We start from the raw sequence: 20,070 nt of genomic DNA on the forward strand, positions 1-20,070 counted from the left end.
ACCCCCACCCGCCCCACGGGAACATCCTTTTCGCCGTACGATTCCTTATCCTGGTTAACGCTGGTGTACGTGAGTTTGAAAAAATTTTCAGGAAACAATATCACGACCCTCGCTTGAACACCCTGTGCACCCTTATTTGCCCAGGGCAATCGTGGGGTGAGTTGATATTTCTGAAATTTTTTTTAAACGAGTCGACGTACAGCCGGATACAGGCTTATGGAATATAAAAGTTATTTCGTATATCGTGAGATATATCTTTTTATGTATTTCTTTATGGTGTAAAATCGTAGATTCATTGATGGTGATAATTATTTATAAATGAATTATTGATCATTCGAGACTGACGGGAAATTGAGTAAATCGTGAAAAACACTGACGCAAAATCATATTTAGAATCCGGACGAATTCGTCACTTTGTACTGGGGAAGTTAACGTTTACGTATGCAGCCAACAGCGTTCGATGGGTCTGGAAATGCTGGGGGCACCTTGGAATGATGTTGTCGGCCGCGGCCGGTTTGGCCTAAGGGCTTCTAGAATACGACCGAAGAACCAAGCTCGGTTCTCTTTGTATCAGGACTCGCAACAGTCCCATTATTCCCAATGGCAATGGACAATGGTATCGTGCAACTGTTAATCCGCACCATGGTCATTAAACAATACGTTTCTCTATGCAGTAATATCCCTCGAATTGAAGTAAAATGTTCCTAATATTCCTGGTACCCCTTTGCAACTGTCAGTAAATCGAAACGCACCACTTTGAAGATCCCGCAGCTTTAAGGCTGTCGTAACGCAAAACAAATTCTTCCACTTGCCAAAGGTATACCAAAGGTATATACCTACTACGAGTGAGAGACAGACCCCATCGAAAATTTTCTTGCGTATTCCCCAAGTCCAAAGAACGCTTCCGAAATATCTATATGGCGCCGAATGAAACTGGTCCAATTAAGCCCCGCGGTATTATTAGGCAAAGTTCGGCGGCACGAATGAGGTTCGCCGCGAGCGTGCGCCTCGCGAGTACAGTAAACGCCGAGCGTGGCGATAACGGCCGAGGGTAAAACGGCGACAGTGTAGGATAACCTTCAGGCGAGGAGGAGCGCGCACGGCCTCGCAAGCTCCGGGGTGCGACTGAAAGCGCTGCGCCGTAGGTGGGAGCGACAGGCACGGAGGCGCCGAGATGGAACACAGTTCCAGCAAGGCAGCCGTAGCGCGCGCCTCGTGCAACCCCGCACGCGAGGACCACGTGGCAGTGTGTGACTTAAAGCCGAGACATTCGGCCCCAGTGAATATTATCAGTCACTCGTTATACCTTGGTAGCATACCTTACTTTAGGGTGTTCGTGCTAAAATCCCTACGTGGCTCCTGCCTGCACCCTACGAACATCATAACAATCAGCCGTGAACCCGAGCCGAACAACCGTCAACCTGGAGCCCACGTGTCAGAAACGGTTAGTATTTTTCTAATTCCTTACCTCGTATCGGTCCAACACTAATCCACGGTTATACTATACGCTTTAATTTATTTTATCGTTTCATACCAGATGATCTTTGCTCAATGTAATTTCGAACGACAGATCACGTTCAGTTAATCCCTCTGCAAGAACTGATTGACGGTATCTTAATTGCGATTGAATTTAAGTGTTGCGTTTGTCAGACTGTCTACGATGTTGTTACGGTGACGTAGAATATTATCCTCGGCGCGTATATACATACCGAAGAAGTCACGTATAGTGTGTGTATTGTGATTCAGGCTGTTTACCGGAATAAGCCAGACAATTTTAAAATGCGGTTTGTGAGTAATCCTATTGGAATGAACCTTCGTGTTAGGCTGTCTGTTTGGACTCGGTGGTAGGTAGTACTCATAGTATACATAGCTATTCGTCGGGGATATGTTTTTCATCGGACGCAGCTGAGGAGAACAGACAGGCTTACATTCTCCTCGGTCATTTCTTCGATCCGTTGTTGCGTACCGTATCAAGAGTAAAAGTTATTAGATGCATTAATTAACTGACGCTCGGACGACTCTATTATCTGAATTCACGACGTCTCACTTCATTACTCATAGATTTATTACGTTTATAACCTCAACGTACACCTTCGGTTTTCATTCAATTCCGTCATAATTATCCTTCCCGCTTGCGCTAACTGCGGTAACCGCACTTACCGCGTACGTCTCATCCTATACTCGAGTAGAGCGTATAATTGGGTAATACCACAGCGTAAAACACAACGAACAAAGTCAACAACCTGGAAAGACTGCCTTTTTCATATCTGAGCGGCCATTGCAGGAACGGCGGCGCGTTTTTCAAAATATCACGGTCAACCCCCACCCCCACCTCTCTTGCCACCTTTTCTTTTGTCTGTTGAATTATATATTTTTTTGCTTTTATTTTCCCTCACCACCCCACCCACGCCTACCGCCACTCGCTTTACCTCTATTTTTCATAACGATTTGCACTGCGATTTTCAAAGCACCTGAGGACAAACCGGTATTTAGGCGTAAAAAGGAACCGCAACTATGGATTGACTTTCTACGTGGACAATCCTATTATGCTCGAGAGACCAGTAACACACCTTGGAATTGCCACGACCGATCATTGATTTACCGAAGGTAAATCCAACGTGGCCCCCAGCTCTTTGCATTCGCGCGCCACAGCGTTTCTCTAATATCGAGCCACGAATCGATTCCCCGATAGTTTCCGAGAGAGTCGATCTCGGCTTCACGGTTACTCTGGATAATTGCCAACGGATTTTTGTGATAAAGTGCAAGATTGTACGGTGTAACGCGAATAAGGAGGACGGAGATTGAATTGAGAAAGAGGCTAAAACAGAACTCGGAGAAACGACAAGTTAGAATAAAACCAGCACTGAAAGATAAGTCGTGCTACCAGCACGACTCGCTCTTCCTTTGCAAATCTCTGATCTATGAAAGCGAGACGATCCCGTGTTCCAGTTCGTTAGGAGTATCCATTCGCAATAATTATTACCCACGTTATCCGATCCCTGACACTGTACCATACATATACATACATATATATACCTAACGAATAAATATAAGCAATAGCGAAAAGTACAGTCGCAGATGCACATGCAATTGTGGCGATGATGAAATGCAGTCAGTAAAATAAAGATTAGCACAGGTTGCACCAGGTTTAAAATCATTTTTCACCTATCAGGGTGATGTGCGACTACCTGCTTGTTTATACGTCTACATATATAGATATATCTCGTATGTATAAGATCGTGTCAATAAATCGATAGGACGCATGGCCAATAATGATATACGACCATCAGTTAATTGCCGAGGCTAGAATTGAAACGAAAGAGACATAAAAATTCTTCAGACCCCGAACGATAAATCCGCCTGGTCTCTGCGAGAGGTGTACAGTGAACAGAGTATAAAGGACAGGGACATAGGACGAGAGTGATGGCGATATGCGAGAGTAGATATCCAGAGGATATCCGTCGCTCGGACAAACGCGTTTGCCAGGACGAAGCGTACGGGTTGTTCGGGGCAAGCAGAATAGCCAGGGAGCTTGTGGAACAGAGGAAGGAATGGGGGCTGCGAATTGCCTGGGGCAACCTGGCCCCGGGCACTGACGCGCTCCGCTGTTGCCGTAATTAGAACAGAGCGCCTCGGGCAAACAGGCCCACGGCTGACGAGTCTCCCGCGGACGAAAATTATTCATGAACCTGACGACCCAAGGCAAAATTTTTACGTAAATATTCTCGTTTTATACCGAAAACCATAAAGAGCCTCTATGACGAGATTGACCCGGGAGTTGCAGGTCGTTTTCAATGGAAATATTGAAGTCGTAAAAAATCCTTCAAGGCCGCTTGAATTTTTTTTTTCAGATTATCTTACGTGTCAACTTAAGCCTGATTAAATCCCCGACACGCTTTACTCGCTAGTGACTTAGCAAGGACGTACTAAACTGGGTAAGGTAACTTGGGCTAGGTTATGTTTGACGCATCGCTCTTGGATTAATCGACGTGTAACCCGTTATCTACGGCTAGATCGTCTGCCGACGAAAGCCCCGGACGGCTACCGTACTCTGGTTCGAGTAGGCTTGCGCCGTTTGAAACTGACAGAATTTCCGTCTCCGCAAGTAAGTAGGTGAGTAAGTGGTGGGAATGGGCGAGGATGAAATGGAGCAAGACATGCATTGGCGCGTGTCGGGAGTGGTGCCCCCGTACTCGTTACATGGCCTGCCAGGCTGACTACGTAAGCTACATATCTACTAGCTTGCATATGCACGTACTGAACTCTCGTTTACTGTCATAGCGTACAAGCTTGGTACCTACCTTCCACACATCTGTCCAGAAACCTATCTATCTATTTTCACCTACCTACCTGGCCATTCGCGTGAACCGACGCTCAGCGTAATTCCACTAGGCACGAGATATTAGACTTGCCACGAGCCGTTACGCTGGAAAATATGAAAATCGACGGAATGGAATTTATCCGTACTCCCCTTATACCACTTGGCTTTCTCTAATAAAACATAGTAGCCACTCGATCCCACGAGATTTGACGCTCGTAACATTCTCGTACCACTAACGAAGTATACGCCACCATCCTAAAATCAAAAGAATCTCATCGAGGATAAAATTTCGACCTTTATGACATCGCTCAAGTTATATCTAACATTCTTAAGTTTTAAAGCATTCTCCTGATTGCGGCAATGCAAATCGATGCCGCGCCCGAAGCGCGCCGAACGCAATGCGGCCTTTCGACTTTTACCGTGTGGGCCGCAGAGATCGAACGGCCGTTCGCTTACAACTTATTTGTCGAAATCCCGTTGACACGAGGCTGCGAGGATGCCAAGCCGATACCAGGTGGGGTAAAGAGGTGCGTTTAATAGAGGTCGCATCCATGCCGAAAATTGGGAACGTTATAACGATCATCATGGGACCGATCGATGCCATCCAACCGGTGTAACGACGATCGGATCTCCGACCACTCGACGCTACGTTCACTGCATAGCTATATGGACTGTAGACACTGGCTTATACTGGCAGCTCGTACCCACGCCGTACCATCAATAAATTTGTGACTACCTACGTATCTCTTTCAGTCGATGGTGTGTGCGCAAGCCAAACCGGTCGGCACGCGCTCCAGCCATCCACTATCGTTCAGAGTTCGGAGTATCTCTGCACGCCGATCCCTGCGTCCTTCCCTCGCACACGGAACATCTAACCTGTACGATCACAAGCTCCTTAAGAGCACTTGGCAGGGACATCCCTCCTCTCTTTTTCTCTCGTTGCATTATATTTCTTATCTCTCTCTCTCTCTCTCTCTCTCTCTCTCTCTCTCTCTCTCTTTTGTACATCTCCTGAACCGTCGACTCAGTCTGCCTTCCTTTTACTTCTTCTACCCTCCTCTTAACGGACGAGTCATCTCTACTTATTAAACTCGCTAATAACTGCCGCGCCGTTCCTTGACTGATCTTCAATTAGCAACCTTAACAAGTTACTTGTGGAAACTGAATATACATAGCCGACATCCGAAAGCTGAATAACGTAGGATGAACCTTCGAGCCCATACAGTGGGTACTTGTTAATTGTTCATTGCCAAATATAAAAGTCATACTCGTTATTCATATGACGTTTGAATCTAATTGTTTGTATTGTACTACCTTTTAGGAAATTTCGTATCCCAAAATATCCACATTCCTTCGTCTTCTCACGATCGTCTTTAATGTATTCAATGACCGTAGATGATCGTACTACGTAAATGGTTCAAATGGGTTAGAGAAATTTTATTTTTATTATCATCGCTCAATGTAGCGAAGATACACTGTACGTATGAAAGTATAGATATGTAGAAGATACTTAACCCTGAAATTGTTACCTGAAAAAAAAAAACGAGATATCAAGCTACATATAAAGCTGGTAAGAATAGCTGCTTGCGATACCAGGGTTAAAACTCTCGGCGGTAAATTCACTATAATGGCAAAGGGTATCCCTGACTGTATCGAAAGGAGTATAACGATGCCGTGTGTGGAGAGGTTTGCAAAAAGCTATGCACGTGCCGTGAATCGAGCCGATCGTGCTGGATAAAACTTATCGGGATTTAATGAGCATGGTCGGAAACGTTCATCGAATGGCTGGTTAACTTTATAGCCACCGTAAAGTCGCCTCACGCTACCTGGAAGTTATACGTTTCAAAACTGAAAGTCGCGTCACCCTTTCGCCAAGACGTGTCCTCTGCGTGTTAATTAATAATCACGACTCAGAAAAGTAAAAAGCTAGGGGACTTTGTTACATTGAAACTCACAAGTAGATGGCCCTTCGAAAAAAAATTATTTTTTTCCCCAAATAAATGATAATTGTAATTTTTTTACTTCGTTATACCGTCTGCATATATCAACATAAAATTATTGTCCGATCGAATTTATCTATCGTGACTTCGGTGCATCAGACAGTCGCGAATAGAAGTAGTGGCTGCGTTCACGGAGATGAATAAATCTTCGAGACTCAAAGATACACATCGTCTTACGATGATTCCTCGTAAGCGAGAAGCATTTACCGCCATCCGGAAGATGCGTCCTGGCAGCAAGTCGCGTTGGCTACAGCGCCCACTCGATTTTACATCGTTTATAAGAGACATGCCAGACAGTGGCGTAACTATTGCACGGCGGAGACACGCGATATTCAAACTCGTACGTTTCTCTTGAGGATTCCTCGTTAGCAAGAAGTCGCTTCGTTATTCTAATTGAGGCTACCGTCAGTAAGGAGACCGGGAAGAACCTAGTGGCTCGTTCTCACTGCTGGGTTGCCGGTAGAGGTAGATTTTTCTTTTCCTGATACACGTATGTGTGTTACGTAGCGACATTCTAGAGACCTAGGAATAATTTCCGGAGAACGGTAAAACCCAGTGCGAAAAGGAGATACACGTAGTTACAATTGTACGATAACACATAAACTGATACGGAATACGTTGACCGTCGTGCATATGGAATAAATTCATGGAAATGCAAAGCAAGGTGGGTACCGGGTTAAAATCAAGATCTAAACACTCTGGCATTCATCTCGTTCTGGTAACTAATAACGTAGCATGACATATGCAAATAACCTTATCCATGAGCATCCTGTATGTACGAGTCTGGATAGAATCTCATCTGAAAACCAGGACGCCTTGCGAACTTTGAATAAGGTTTAATGGCAGTCATGGTAAATGGCAGCCAAGAGAAATTTTGAAAAGAATAATTATTATTATAACGATTCCATGCGCGATTGCATGTTGATGCAACGAAATGAAAAAAAAAAAGTCAAAATTATATCTATGTACCAAGGAATAATGCCAAAGGGTATCGGTCGCGTATCCCAATCAGTCCGGGAATAGAAGCCGAAATCAAGAAGAGTCTGTTGTACCTAAGCCATTATCGAAGAAGCTCTGGTATTATCTTCGGATTTAAATAATATTCGAGAACAAAATGAGGCATTTTCGAATTTGCATTTGGACACGAGTAGCCCCCGGCCACGGGTGTCCTCAGCATTCATACGGAATGCGACTTGGCGCTGGTTGCTTGAATATACATATATGGTCGACGCCAAAGCCCGAGGCGGTGGACGCGTCTACCTGGGCTTGGTTGCCTTCAAGGCACACGGCCGTCATGGCCGTCGTAGCCGTCGTGGTCGTTGGGCCCAGGTTCTTGCCGTCTCGCTTTCTTGCCATCCTGGCCACCGTAGCCGCCCTCACTCGCGCTATTCGCATCGCCACCACCATCGGCAGATCGACTCGACTCGCGACCTCCGCACCGCGAGAGCCTATGGCCCAGACGCGCATTCTGCGTCTCCTGCGGCGATCCTATGGAAGAACCAGTCTCACTGCTTAAAATAATGGCTACGCTAAACCCTTGGTCTTGCCACGATGGAACTTCGGGGCGCGTCTTAAATCGAACTCTGTCCGGTTTCGAGAGACCCGCTGCTTTCTATAAGGTCCCCAAGACATCCCGTACTCGGTGTGCCCGGTTCGAGTTCATTTTCGTTTCTTCTCTTTTTATCCCTTATTTATTTCTTTTTCCATACACATCCAGGACACGCGACTGGCGTACGCGGCCTTTCCGCTTCGACGCATCGCCTCGCCCTGTATCCTGATTTTTCTAGTTCCTTCACCCACTGCCTACCGACTTACGCATTCCCCCATTAACATGGACAATTATTCAATGTCCCACTGCCATTTTAATCTAGTCAATCTGAAACTCTTACTTTTAATATATTATTATGGCTTGCCCAGGATGATTACGTACATTCGTATACGGAATGCTCAGCGAAGACGTGTCTACACGTTCCTTTGACTCTTAAACGAAGACCTCAAAACACAAGGGGAAAAACCTTTTGTCATGCTGTTATCTCTTGGGGGATTATGTGATATTAATTAAATCGCTTTATATATCGCCAACTAATATTTGCTAGCTAAACCGAGGTCAAAGGATACACAGCGACGGGTTTTCAGTCTCTGTAATTCGTACCTTGAATTTCATCCGGTGAAATGAAAGGGCAGAAATGTAACGGAGGACAAGAACCCAGGTGCGTGCAAGCACGAAACGGACCCTGGCGGAAGCACAGCTCTTTCGTGTTTACACAACCGGGAAATGAGTTGGAAGCTCTTTAAGCCCTCCTCGCGGTCCACTTCCGCTTCTACGGCAACCGCCAAGAACCTTCATCCACCTCAGCTACCTCATACGTCTCTTTCATAGCTAATCCTTATTCTCCCATCTACCCATCCTGGTCCCGGAGCATGGTATCTGCTACATTATGTTTTAGCACTAATTGCCTTATTAATATACATATGAAAGTTAAAGCATGACGATTTCTCGACGTTTCCAAGAAACGACTAGTCGGGGATGATAAGAAAATATGAAATCTTGGAAATTAACATATTTTCCAGATCCAAATGAAATTTCGAACTCGACTGGCGGATCGTCTGATTTTTTTTTTCACATCAAACTCCAAAGTCGATATCACGCTATAGAAATCTAGACATCGCGTGATCCCACGCAGTAAAATTTCATCGAAACTTTAAGATTTATTAACGCCTACTAAAATCCGTTAAATTACTTAAAACACTAATATATGACACGTCATAACAGTCAACACTTTATTTACTTAAATTTGAATGATTCTACTGAATTTTAAATAATTTCCAAAGGGGAATGAAAAGAAGCAATCTTTACATTTGAAATTTCGAAAATGTCAATAAACATTTTTTTCCAATATCTCAAACACACATTTACCACGTCCACAAAGAGAATATCGATTTCGACTATGAATTAAATCTCGAATAATTTCATATCTGTGACCTTTGTACTTTCAGGCGGAAATGTGAGGCCGATGTAAAGGAGGCGAAGGCGGAACTGACGTCACAGCGCAATATGTTCCCTAGCGCTCAAATTAAAATGAGGTAAGCACCGATGCACTGCATTACAGTATATAGAAAACTTTTCAACTCATCTTCTACATGTATTCTGCATATTGCACGACATATCGTGCATCTTAAGTCTCCAAGTCCTCAAAGTGCCAGGCCGATCTAATGGTAACTAATGTTGAAAGTATTTCTCTCAGATTGCTATCGCCAAGCAGTTCGCCAGCGACGTCGCCCACGATGTCGAACTCCTCGTCGCCGACACCACCGGCACCCGCGGCACCGGCTTACAACCAGAAGATGACGGGAATACCCTGCGTAGCAGCAGCCTCACGTTACACGGCGCCAGTTCACATAGACGTCGGCGGCACGATATACACTTCCTCCCTTGAGACCCTCACCAAGTAAGTTCATCAGCATCTCTTCGATCCTAAAGGCTTGGGAGTATTATTCACGCGTGAATAATCCTCGTCCTCCTCCAGGACATCATCATCAGGAAACCTCCGGGATACGTGCTCCGCAAGACCGTAACGCATCGGCAACCGTTATAACCGCGCTCGGCAGTGTCCAAGGGCTATTTGCGGTTGGCACGTTTTCCGCAAGTAATGCGACTCACGTTAGTCAGGATGTCTTTATATCTCTATCCATCTACCTCCGTTCCGTAATGCTTCGCCGAGAATGGCCTGGTATAAATAAAGTGTTGGAGTTAATCAGCGCGCAGATAAAGCCGTAACGCGACCACAGAGTTCATCGAGTGCCCTCCACAGACATGAACAGAAAATATTAGGATATAGGTGGATGAAAATCACGTCGAGCTCCTTCGCTTGTTACGTATCAACTGCCATTAGGATTTCGTAGTCATCAGGACGGCGTAGCCGTTAATCGAGTCCGTATAACACGGGTCTGCGTTATTACGCGATACTACCGACTGGTAACTAGATAAGAGGCGACTATACCAGGGTAATACACCGCAAGAGAGGATATCTCCAAGCCGAGTTATTGCAGGATATATCGTGCAAAAAAGAAATGGCTGGGTAGATCGTATGAACCTGCCTTACCGGCCTTACTCGCCTCCACCACTGTTAACGTGGCTATACGCTTCGTTGCGCCTTCCTCCCTCATTACATGCTGTTGACCTTATTGTTTTGTTGAAAGTAACTCTAGATTACATTGCAGATTATATCACATATTCACATGTATATCCTTTACTGAGTGGACCTGCTTCTCTTTTTTTTTTTTTTTTTATAGTAAAAGATTTCTTCATAGATCATCTCCGTGTAGGATACCACGTTAATTATGGTGAACGGCGTTATATCCGTTTTGGGGAAGCTAGGAATTCTTTTGTAAAATATCTCCTTCTTTCGCTCTAAGGACATCCCCTCGAGGTCTAACCGTACGTAGCGCGTATCTATAGACAAAAATAAGGTTAACAAGGCTGACTAGGTTCTATCAAAAGGTCGTACCAGAGACTCGGTAAAAGCACTCTAGACAGCAATGGCCGATCGACCTCTCTCTACCTATCTCCAGCAGCGCGTGACAAGTCGCGCGCCGCTCGACAGTATTAAATTCTCATAATGCAGGGAGCGCCGGTGCGACCAACTGCCGTTCGTTCCGACACTCTCTTTCTCTTTCTCTCTTGATGTCCCGAGTGAGACCTGTGGCCAGGAAGTAAGAAATAAAATGTTGAGAAAAATCACGAATTTTTCATATCCTCAAGAACGTACAATTTTTATCGTATCTTCGTTTGGTTATGTAGCTAGGGTAAAGGGAAGGGACAGAATATTACGTAAGTGGGGATAAGGCGGATGAGAGCAGGACGCATAAGAAGATGCTGAGTCTGCCGGAGGACCCGCTCCGGAGAGTATCCCTCGATCCTAAAGAGGCTGGCGGATCCTCCCACTGGTCGCGAGCAACAATTACGAAATGCTCGTCCTCCGGCTTACGAGCTCCGAGCCATCTAGCGTTGCTCGCGGAGATCTCGTCCGGACGTTTCCTTGCACGAGTCATGTCCAGCCTATAATTTGCCCGGTTTACTGCAGCCGGACACCCGCCGATGTTGTGTGTATATATATATACATATCCCATATATATATATAGGAGAGTAGAGCGGAATCTGAGTGATGTGAGCCGATCGTTTAGCGTTTTCCCATAGCGAGAGGATCTGACCCGGGATCGGACCCCTGAGCGGTCGGCCGGTCGCTCCTTTGCTCCTTCGCTCACTTACAGGGCAAGGCTCCTACGGTCCTTAGAATGTATACGAACCGGCGAACCAATGGACTAAGGAACGAAAGAATGGGATGAACGAAGGATCGAAGGAACTCGGAGGGATGCCCTCGGGTAATCACGGCTCCGTCGTTCTCTTCTCCGCCCCCGGTACCGTTTCCTCGCCCTTTCTTTCTTCGCTCCTTCTTCTCATTTCTCTCTTCTCTCCTTTATATTTCTCGATGATACCACCCTCCCCGCAGCCACCCTCTCTCAACCGCGGCACGTCTCCTTACCTATCCTCCCCTTTGCCCTTGCTCCGTCGTTCTCCTTGGTTTCTCACTTTTTCAACTGACCCACCTATCCGGCATCGTCCTGTACCTCCCAGGTATCCCGCAGTATCTCTCGTGGAAGTTTAACGCCTCCAGGCACGCAGGCGTTATTATATGTTATCGCGAGGAACCTATGGGAATCCGCCCCAGGCCGTGTGTATTCCTCGTTGTGCCATAACGCACTAACGTATAATGACTTTTGTTTTTCAACCCGGCTGAACCCGACTCGCTTGAGTATATCGTATGCAAAATAGATACTCGACCCGGCAGGAACGACCTTGAGGTCAGATGCACCCCTGGTTCCCGTGTAATTCAACGATATCGTATTCAGGCGCCAGCTAAACGACTAAGGGTGAACTAAAATTTCGTGAAAATGCTCAAAGTGAATACAGCTCTTAGCCAATCGTTGTGCTTGTCTTCTTCTGACCCTAACGCGCGATTTAACAGCTATTCGCATCTTGTATTTTCATTACATTCGAGTTACGCAATCGACCCTCCAGAAATCGTTCAGATTGGCGCATGACTTATTAGGAAGATCATCGTCGGTATTCTCGGTCAAGAGGAAGATCGCGTCCTCGAGAAGACCTTCCTGTACGCTTTCTAACGAGCGGGGAAAGGATGCCGACGACAAGGCGTCTCTATCTGAAACGGTGTCGTGATGACCGTGTAGTGGCGTCGACGTATCGGCATGATTTCATATTTTCTCGACACTTTCGATTTACTCGCCGGCTAGTAGGTGATCGTGTAAAACGCGTTATAATTTAGTTATATGAAAATCACACGTTCCCAGCTAGCTTTCACGGAAATCATATGGCGGAGAATGAACTTTTTATAGTAACAAATTGTTTTTTTTTTTAATTTCTACGAAATACCCTCGACTACCGTATAACGGTCGATGGGTACCCGCCATTTATCCCACTTTATGCTGTGCGCGTTCTAAGGCTGATATTGGATTTTCAAATTTCCCGCCCACCGTCGACGTTTTAACTGTCAGCTTCTTCGGATGAGCTATAATTTAAATCGACCTCACAAGGTCGTTAATTACGAGAGCGGTATGTGGAACGCAGCTCGCGATCGCTGCTGAAAAGTTCCGCAAGAACAGCTGCAGCCGAAATGTGCTCGCCGGAGGGCATCCCGTGACTTCGGGGTATAGAAGCAGGTGCCGATATTTTGAGCACCTGTCCGGTCTGAGGATGAAGCGCGACAGCGAGTAAAATTACGATGGAAAATGTAGGAGTGAAAGATGATCCTTTGACAAGTTTAAAAATGCTGAACATTAAAAAAACTCATTTAGTTGGATAAATCGTATAGCGTCGTCTCTCTCAGGTTCCCCAGTCCTACCATCGATTGCAGAGAGTCTCCAGTCCAGCCGCATTCCTATCTATAAATCTATTCCTAATTAAACTACGTTTGACCTCGACGAAGCCGAGGAAAGTTCATCGATGACCTCACAACTTTCTTATAAAATTTTGCAGGTATCCGGAATCAAGACTAGCAAAACTTTTCAACGGTAGCATTCCTATCGTGTTGGATTCGTTGAAGCAGCACTACTTTATCGACCGAGACGGCGGTATGTTTCGGCACATTTTAAACTTCATGAGAAACTCACGTCTCCTCATACCGGACAACTTTACCGATCTGGATTTGCTCCTCGAAGAAGCCCGATACTTTGACATAGCAGGTAAGCCCTGATGCCTCGTACTGTGTATCTAAAAAATGCGAGGCAACCCTGTGTCAAAGAGGATAACACTTTTTTTTTCTTATTTTCAGCAATGTGCCGACAACTGGAACAAATGAAAAAGGAAAGAATAAAAAATGGCGCTACAATGTCATCGCCAAGTCCGCCGCCTATCAGTAGTCAAACTGGTCGCGGTGGGGGTGGAATCGCCACGGCGGTACGAGACGCTGACAAAAGGAACGAGTGTTACGAGTGCGTGGCTCTGCACGTCAGTCCTGACCTAGGCGAACGAGTGATGCTCTCAGGAGGTCGTGCACTCCTCGACGAGGTTTTCCCGGAAACTACCCAGGCGGTGATAGACGCGCGTTCCGGAGTAGCTTGGCACCAGCAGGACGCAAGACACGTTATACGCTTTCCCCTGAATGGTTACTGCAAATTGAACTCGGTCCAAGCCATCACGAGGCTCCTTAATGCAGGATTCCGCGTCGCAGCAAGTAATGGCGGGGGCGTCGAGGGTCAACAGTTTTCCGAATACTTGTTCGTGCGGCAAGCTATGAACACCTGACAGAGCACATCGGAATTAACGTTGCAAACAGTAACGCCTCCGCCACCGCCACCACCTAGAAAAACCTACAGCGACCTCTTCGTGGGCCGAGCTTCGTATGAATAAGTCGGCGGTAAATTCAAATTACCAATTGGATCTCCATGGCGTTGCGGCTTGGGAGCAGAAACTGGAACTTGAGAACGTCGGGACCTAACCGCATCCGGTGTCTTGTAATATCCGGTACGAATTGGAGAATGAGCTTTGACGGTTAATCCACTTTTCTCGCGAACGCACGCTACTACAATTTACCACCTGTGCGGTGGTTTAACTTAACGCCCGGAATTCTACGCTTACCGACGTCACCGTGTTACGCACCTGTTACGATTCGGTCCTGGGCTACAAAGGATTCTTGAAGGGTCCCGAGATAAGTGGAACTTCGTGAGGGTTCGATCATCGATACTCTGGCCATTCTTCGGTTTTACGTGATGCTGATGGTTTACATTAATAAGGAGATGAAGTCGTGTACTTACTACGGAATTAAGCGTCATTCAAATTTATGGTATGTTGGATAAATTATGTAATATGGGCATAATGAAAAAATTATGCTACAATCTGTAAATAATCTTTTACCCAGTAACGTGGATACATTAACGATTCGCATTATGAAAAGACTAAAGCTCTAAAACCTTAATACGAATCTTTCGTAGATTTTGAGTAAATTCACAAGTGACTACCCAATCGTTATTCCTAAGTTTCATTTTCGTTACTAGTATAAGCTGTACCTATGTATTTAAATGCCGTACTAATGGCTGTAAATAAAATATCGTGTATCTATATTTACATATAATAATACAATGTTTACATATAATGTTAAGATTTCGACAACGAAGCGACGCGCATCGATCTCAATCGTCCCGGCTGATAAAGGATTATTAATAAATAATAAAACAAAAAGGAAAAAAAAATATATTAAACAAATCGCCGTCGCATTCTCAAAAACTCATTTCGATTATTATCAAAAATCACCTTCCAGATAAGCGTCTCGTTATCTAAGATAGACATACAAATATGTGCTGATTGAAATAAAACGTTTATTACCTTCCTCCACGATTCTATCTACGTAAAACCCACTTGATCGTACGACACCCAAAGCAACCAATCTCCTAAATCTTAACCTCAATATGAAAAGCGCACTGTTGCCAAATAGCCATAAGAAGGTTGAAAAAACAAGAATATAAAAATTACCGCGAAAAACAATAGTAATAACATAAAATAAACTAATTCGAAAACGAAAGAAAAGTATTAATGCGTAAGGATACCGAGCAACATAACGTTCATAATGTAACAGCAGAAATAAGGGATAAAGCGAACAAACGTTAAAAGCCTTAGGCAAGTTTCCATGGTTACGGTGAACTCAATATCCGTAAGGCCGCCGGCATTACTGCCCGCAGGCTGTCATCCCTCGAACCCACCGAGCGAAGCGCTCGCTGATTATATTCCATTTCTGGATCGCCCAAGGCATTCAGCCCGGTCCTCAATACTCAACACGCGAAATACCCTTCGGCGTCAACATCGAGGAGAGTTTGAAATTTAAGGATCCCGACCGTGACTGCCTCGTTCGGCTTACTCGCTATACCATAGCTTAAAGCTTATACCTACAAACGCAGACAATTACCCCTCGTGAAACCATGGATGACGTAGAAACCAATCGAACAATTTCATACGATACACAAAACCAGCAACCAAAATGCTGGAGCTAAAATTTTCATTAAAAATCATTCGTGAAACCTTAGCCCAGCAGTTTGATCGTTCCTATAAATTTATAATCAGTCATTTATTTTTCACGATTAAAAAAGGATAACCTCTGATTTCAAGCATTTTCTCAGATATTCTTGTGCTCACTGTACCACTGCTGCTACGAGTCCATATACTTATGACTGTCTGTACCAGTAATATTCTAAGAATGCAACTCAAGGCGCGAGTCGTTATTTTCTCAACGATTCTTCAAATACCGACGGAGAATCGTCTTCCAGCTGCGAAAAGTAATATACCTGAATAGCCCGTGCTAGTTATTAGCTCGAGTACTTTCGCTTTTACGTCTCGCCCTTTACGAGGTAGTTGAATGCATCTAATGACACGTTAATAGGAGACTCATTAGATAGGGTTATTGCAGCCTCGAGAGCCCGTTTGCCTTCCCCTTGCGAAATGGCCAATTGCAATTCCCGATGCACAACCCGAGCGAGCGCGTGTCTATGGAAATTTGCGTAAACGCACGTGCGTCCCTTGTGCCATAGATTTGCCATAGTCAATCTTAGAGCACGATCACAGAAAAAAAAAGTAAAATAACCGTCGATCATATCAAGTCGAATTTTATTTTCGTATCTTTATTTTCTCTCGATTACTGCTTATTCAATACAATTTGTAAAAATAGCATACTGTACCAAAAAACTGCTATATGTATAATCTATCTACACGTCTGATGTGTGATGTGTACGTGAATACTGTATATACGAACGTGTATGATGTGTCTCCGTATGTACGTTTATATATATATTTATATATGTACATGTTACATATACATTTTATCCCACCGTTAATGGCAGTAAACGAAGATACTATAACCTAGCCTGCGGCCTTGCGATTTTACGCTCATGTAAATTGGTAATGTTAATCAAATTAGAACTGAAGGAACACACGAGTAACTAACGGAGAAAGAATACGTACGTACAGTATAACTTCGGTATAAGATAGAAGGAAAAAGAATGATATAATACAATAGGAGCTACTGAGCGATTAACTACTCATTACAAATGAATTATTTACATGGATCGATAATCATTACGCCTTGTTTAATCGGCAAACCAGCGAGCACCGTCCTCTGTCCCAAGCGCATGATTTTCCTACCATACAGTAAAGCCTGAACGCGTCGACGTCGCAACACGTTAACACGTAGATCTTACAAGTTGTGAATTTACAAACGGGGAAAAAAGCGTATTGACAGTATAACAAAATTGAAACGGATACAAGTAAATCGTAATGTCGACGCGCTTGACCTGCGTATTTCTGCCCCGCTCGCGATCACGCCAACTATATTAACGTGTATGCCTGCGCAATGCTGACAGAGTAAATTCCCTACCACGCCGTCGCGTATACACATAGTATTGTTTGAGCGATGCTCGTGCCAGCTGGAAATCTTGTAAGCGCGAGTCGAAAGCCGTAATTAACAGTGAAGGCATACATAGAAACGATACACGCGTACGGATGGCTATGTACGTAGAAGCAGAAAGTCAATTGGCTTTAACGGTAAACGAGAAGACGTTTTACAATGACGTTTTTAACTTCTTCCTCGGCATAACTTAATCGCGTACAGAAGTCGTATAACGTTATAAATTGGTTCAAAGTGACAAATACAGTCGCACGCTATTTACGTCTTATCTTATGCTGTTTACAGATGGATATTGTTCTTTTTTTTTTTTTAACAGGTTTTCGTTCTGACGCAGTAATGGCTAATACGTAAGGTAGATCGATCTCGCACTGTTTCGTTTTCGCGTTAATCAACATGCACTCAATGAATTATTAGATTTTTCGTATAATCCAAGAGAGGGGAGGTGAGGAGGTGGGGAAGGGGTTAACTACGGTTTTGTGTTAATTTGTCACGGCGGCAGATGCTCGAACGATGCACTGCTGTTGCAATATTGTTATCGCTGGCCTAAATGCCCGAGTGAACGAAAGCAGAGATAATGGGTGTTCGGTAAAGATCGGGTCACTTCGTACAAGGACACGATGAAAGGTTGATGCTGCTTGTGGATAAAAGAATTGGTGCTGGATGACGGAGATGGTTGGATAGTGATACCAAGTGTGAGAGGGACAGAGAGCTCGAAGTATCAACGCAAATTGGTGCGTTGCGAGATGAAACCTAACATCGTCCAAGATGGTTAGTCTAATAGGCACCCACTTATGTCAGCAGAATTCTTTACAGATAAATCAGGTACATACTTTAATTCTTTCAATCGACTACTTTATCATTTACGAAGCACAATTCATTTCGTTATATAACGACGGCAGATATCTATCCGTAATTCCGACGAAGGAATATCATAAATAATAAATTAATATTCGTTTCGAAAAAATATTCGTAATTGGTTACTTTTGTAAATATTTCTTTAATAAAAAAACGTAACAGCTAATTTTTATAAACACTGAAAATGTAGATTACAACATAATATACTGATAACAATTCCATCTTATGGTGGAGAATAGTCGAGTAGCTATATTCTGTTGTACCAACATTGAAATTATCACTATTTAGTATTTATGTGTAATGTATTGTACAAATTATTCCATACTTTTTGGACAGTGTGCTCCTGGTATATTATTTATTATTTCATTATCATTATTATTTGCAAAAATATGATTTTTTTTACTATTTTAACAAAACCTGTACGCTTATATTACACTAGCGCTACAGTGTCCAAAAGTATAGGTCAAGTATTACAATGCAGCAGGCATATACATAATGTGACAATGTACATTCATTCACTCGGGGGCACATCCACGCATCATATACCGTCAAGCGTATATGACCATACGAAACATCCTTGCCGTCGAGACTATCGAGACTAACCCGTGGGACATGTGCTCGTGCACATTTTCTTTTTTTCTTTCTTTTCAATCGCCTCATTGATGCAACTTCATGTTGAAAAATAAAGAATGATCTATTTATATTACATTTAAAAAATTTTCAGTCATTTACAGTAGGGAAGCTTATTATCGACATGGTACGAATAACGTTACTTTGAATGTGTATGAAATACCAGGCCGGCCTGTTGTGAGTTCCGTTGTACGCGACTCGCGCAGCACCGCCACCTTTGGGTGCAAAGTCTCGCTATCTCCTCTTCCGAGGTCCAATGAGGCCAGCTCACGCAAGACCACCGTACACGTAGTAGCAGTAGTAGTAGTAGTTGGGCGCCGGATTTCGGGCGGGTCACTCACGTTCCTGCCCTTCGCAGAACATCACTTCAGGTAGGACTTATAGAGCGTGGTGCTCCTACACGTCTCCTTCTCCTGCTCCAGGAGGAAAAGCAGGTCGCGAAAGTTCACTCTCTTTAATCGCGGTCTCATCGGCATTTGCCGATTCAACCCCGACGCCGACGCGTTCAAACCGCTACCACCACTTCCACTACCGGTCGACCCTCCCATGTCCAACTTTGGCTTCTTGCGTGGCCCGATTGCTTGTAACGCCGTCAAATTCGCATCCCTTTGCCTCAATTCCTCCATTTCCGCACGTTGCATCTGAAACCATCGCACCGAGATCCCACGGTCAGCCTTTTCCTCTCGTCCTTCTTTTCCTCGTGTTTTAAATTATTCTTAATAAATCTCATATGCCCTACGAACGCAATAGTGTACCGACGCCCGGAATGATAAGCATTCCATCGTACGATCGTCTGAGAATGCTCTTGTCTCATAATCTCGAATGCAATCATACGATCCACATACCTCTTTAGCCTTCGCCTTGAGTTTCGCCTGTTCAGGATCCTCCGTCTTCGCGCGACTCTTCGCCGCTCGTAAAAGTAATTCTCTCTCTTGTTCCTCGTGCCTTCTGCGCTCTGCCCTATCTAATTCTTCCAAAAATTTGAGCTGCGCTCTCACGTCCTGTGTCACTTCGTACCTTGGATCCACCTGAGATCACATATAATACTCTATGTTTAATACCAATCCAAAAAAATGCGAAGTAGATTCGTAATTTATCACTGCGTACTACTCAACGTACCTTGATCAAGTCTATCCTGTGTTCGGCTATTACAGCTAACTTTTCCACTAAATTCTTTAACCTTTCTTGCGTCGCATGCGAGATGAGCGATGCAACCTCTTGATTAGGTTCTTCCAATCCGTAGTTTGAAACTAATAATAAAATTGTATAAATATACCTTTCACGCCCCCCCCCCCCT

At 44.4% G+C, this 20,070-nt stretch overlaps 2 protein-coding genes and 1 long non-coding RNA gene across 6 annotated transcripts in view; 2 read left to right on the forward strand and 1 right to left on the reverse strand.

The window, feature by feature from the left end:
- The first annotated feature begins 1,053 nt into the window (after positions 1–1,053).
- Positions 1,054–15,224, forward strand: LOC107263511 (BTB/POZ domain-containing protein kctd15). Of its 3 annotated transcripts, none has more exons than XM_015730813.2 (5): positions 1,054–1,444; positions 9,319–9,405; positions 9,555–9,770; positions 13,376–13,581; positions 13,671–14,143. In XM_015730813.2, the coding sequence occupies exons 2-5, from the start codon at positions 9,377–9,379 to the stop codon at positions 14,141–14,143; spliced, it is 924 nt and encodes a 307-aa protein (XP_015586299.1). In that variant the 5' UTR covers positions 1,054–1,444; positions 9,319–9,376. The 3 variants fall into 3 exon arrangements, with proteins under 3 accessions (XP_015586299.1, XP_015586300.1, XP_024936616.1); XM_015730814.2 differs by having other exon boundaries at positions 1,057–1,444; positions 9,567–9,770; XM_025080848.1 differs by lacking the exon at positions 1,054–1,444 and having other exon boundaries at positions 9,377–9,405; positions 13,671–15,224.
- A 2,306-nt stretch (positions 15,225–17,530) lies between these two features.
- Positions 17,531–20,070, reverse strand: part of LOC107263522 (transcription initiation factor TFIID subunit 4) — an 8,195-nt gene continuing 5,655 nt past the window's right edge. For both annotated transcript variants that reach the window (XM_015730830.2, XM_015730833.2), the window contains 3 exons: positions 19,893–20,023; positions 19,619–19,801; positions 17,531–19,414 (listed from right to left, as the gene is read on the reverse strand). In XM_015730830.2, the coding sequence (XP_015586316.1) occupies positions 19,136–19,414; positions 19,619–19,801; positions 19,893–20,023 (593 nt within the window). In that variant the 3' untranslated portion in view covers positions 17,531–19,135. The remainder of the gene's footprint in view (positions 19,415–19,618; positions 19,802–19,892; positions 20,024–20,070) is intronic.
- The window catches only part of LOC112493771, a 6,280-nt gene continuing 4,183 nt past the window's right edge, over positions 17,974–20,070 (forward strand). Inside the window, exon 1 of the long non-coding RNA XR_003058496.1 lies at positions 17,974–18,110. This is a non-coding gene — a long non-coding RNA (uncharacterized LOC112493771). The remainder of the gene's footprint in view (positions 18,111–20,070) is intronic.

Source organism: Cephus cinctus, unplaced genomic scaffold (genome assembly GCF_000341935.2).
Source record: "Cephus cinctus unplaced genomic scaffold, Ccin1 Ccin1_scaffold0153, whole genome shotgun sequence".
NCBI lineage: Eukaryota > Metazoa > Arthropoda > Insecta > Hymenoptera > Cephidae > Cephus > Cephus cinctus.

Bases quoted from the DNA above. Each gene is read 5' to 3' on its own strand.
- LOC107263511 (XM_015730813.2), top strand. From the start codon at position 9,377: ATGTTCCCTAGCGCTCAAATTAAAATGAG. The intron at 9,771-13,375 runs GTAAGTTCATCA...AAAATTTTGCAG, and splicing joins TCCCTTGAGACCCTCACCAA to GTATCCGGAATCAAGACTAG. The intron at 13,582-13,670 runs GTAAGCCCTGAT...TCTTATTTTCAG, and splicing joins CCGATACTTTGACATAGCAG to CAATGTGCCGACAACTGGAA.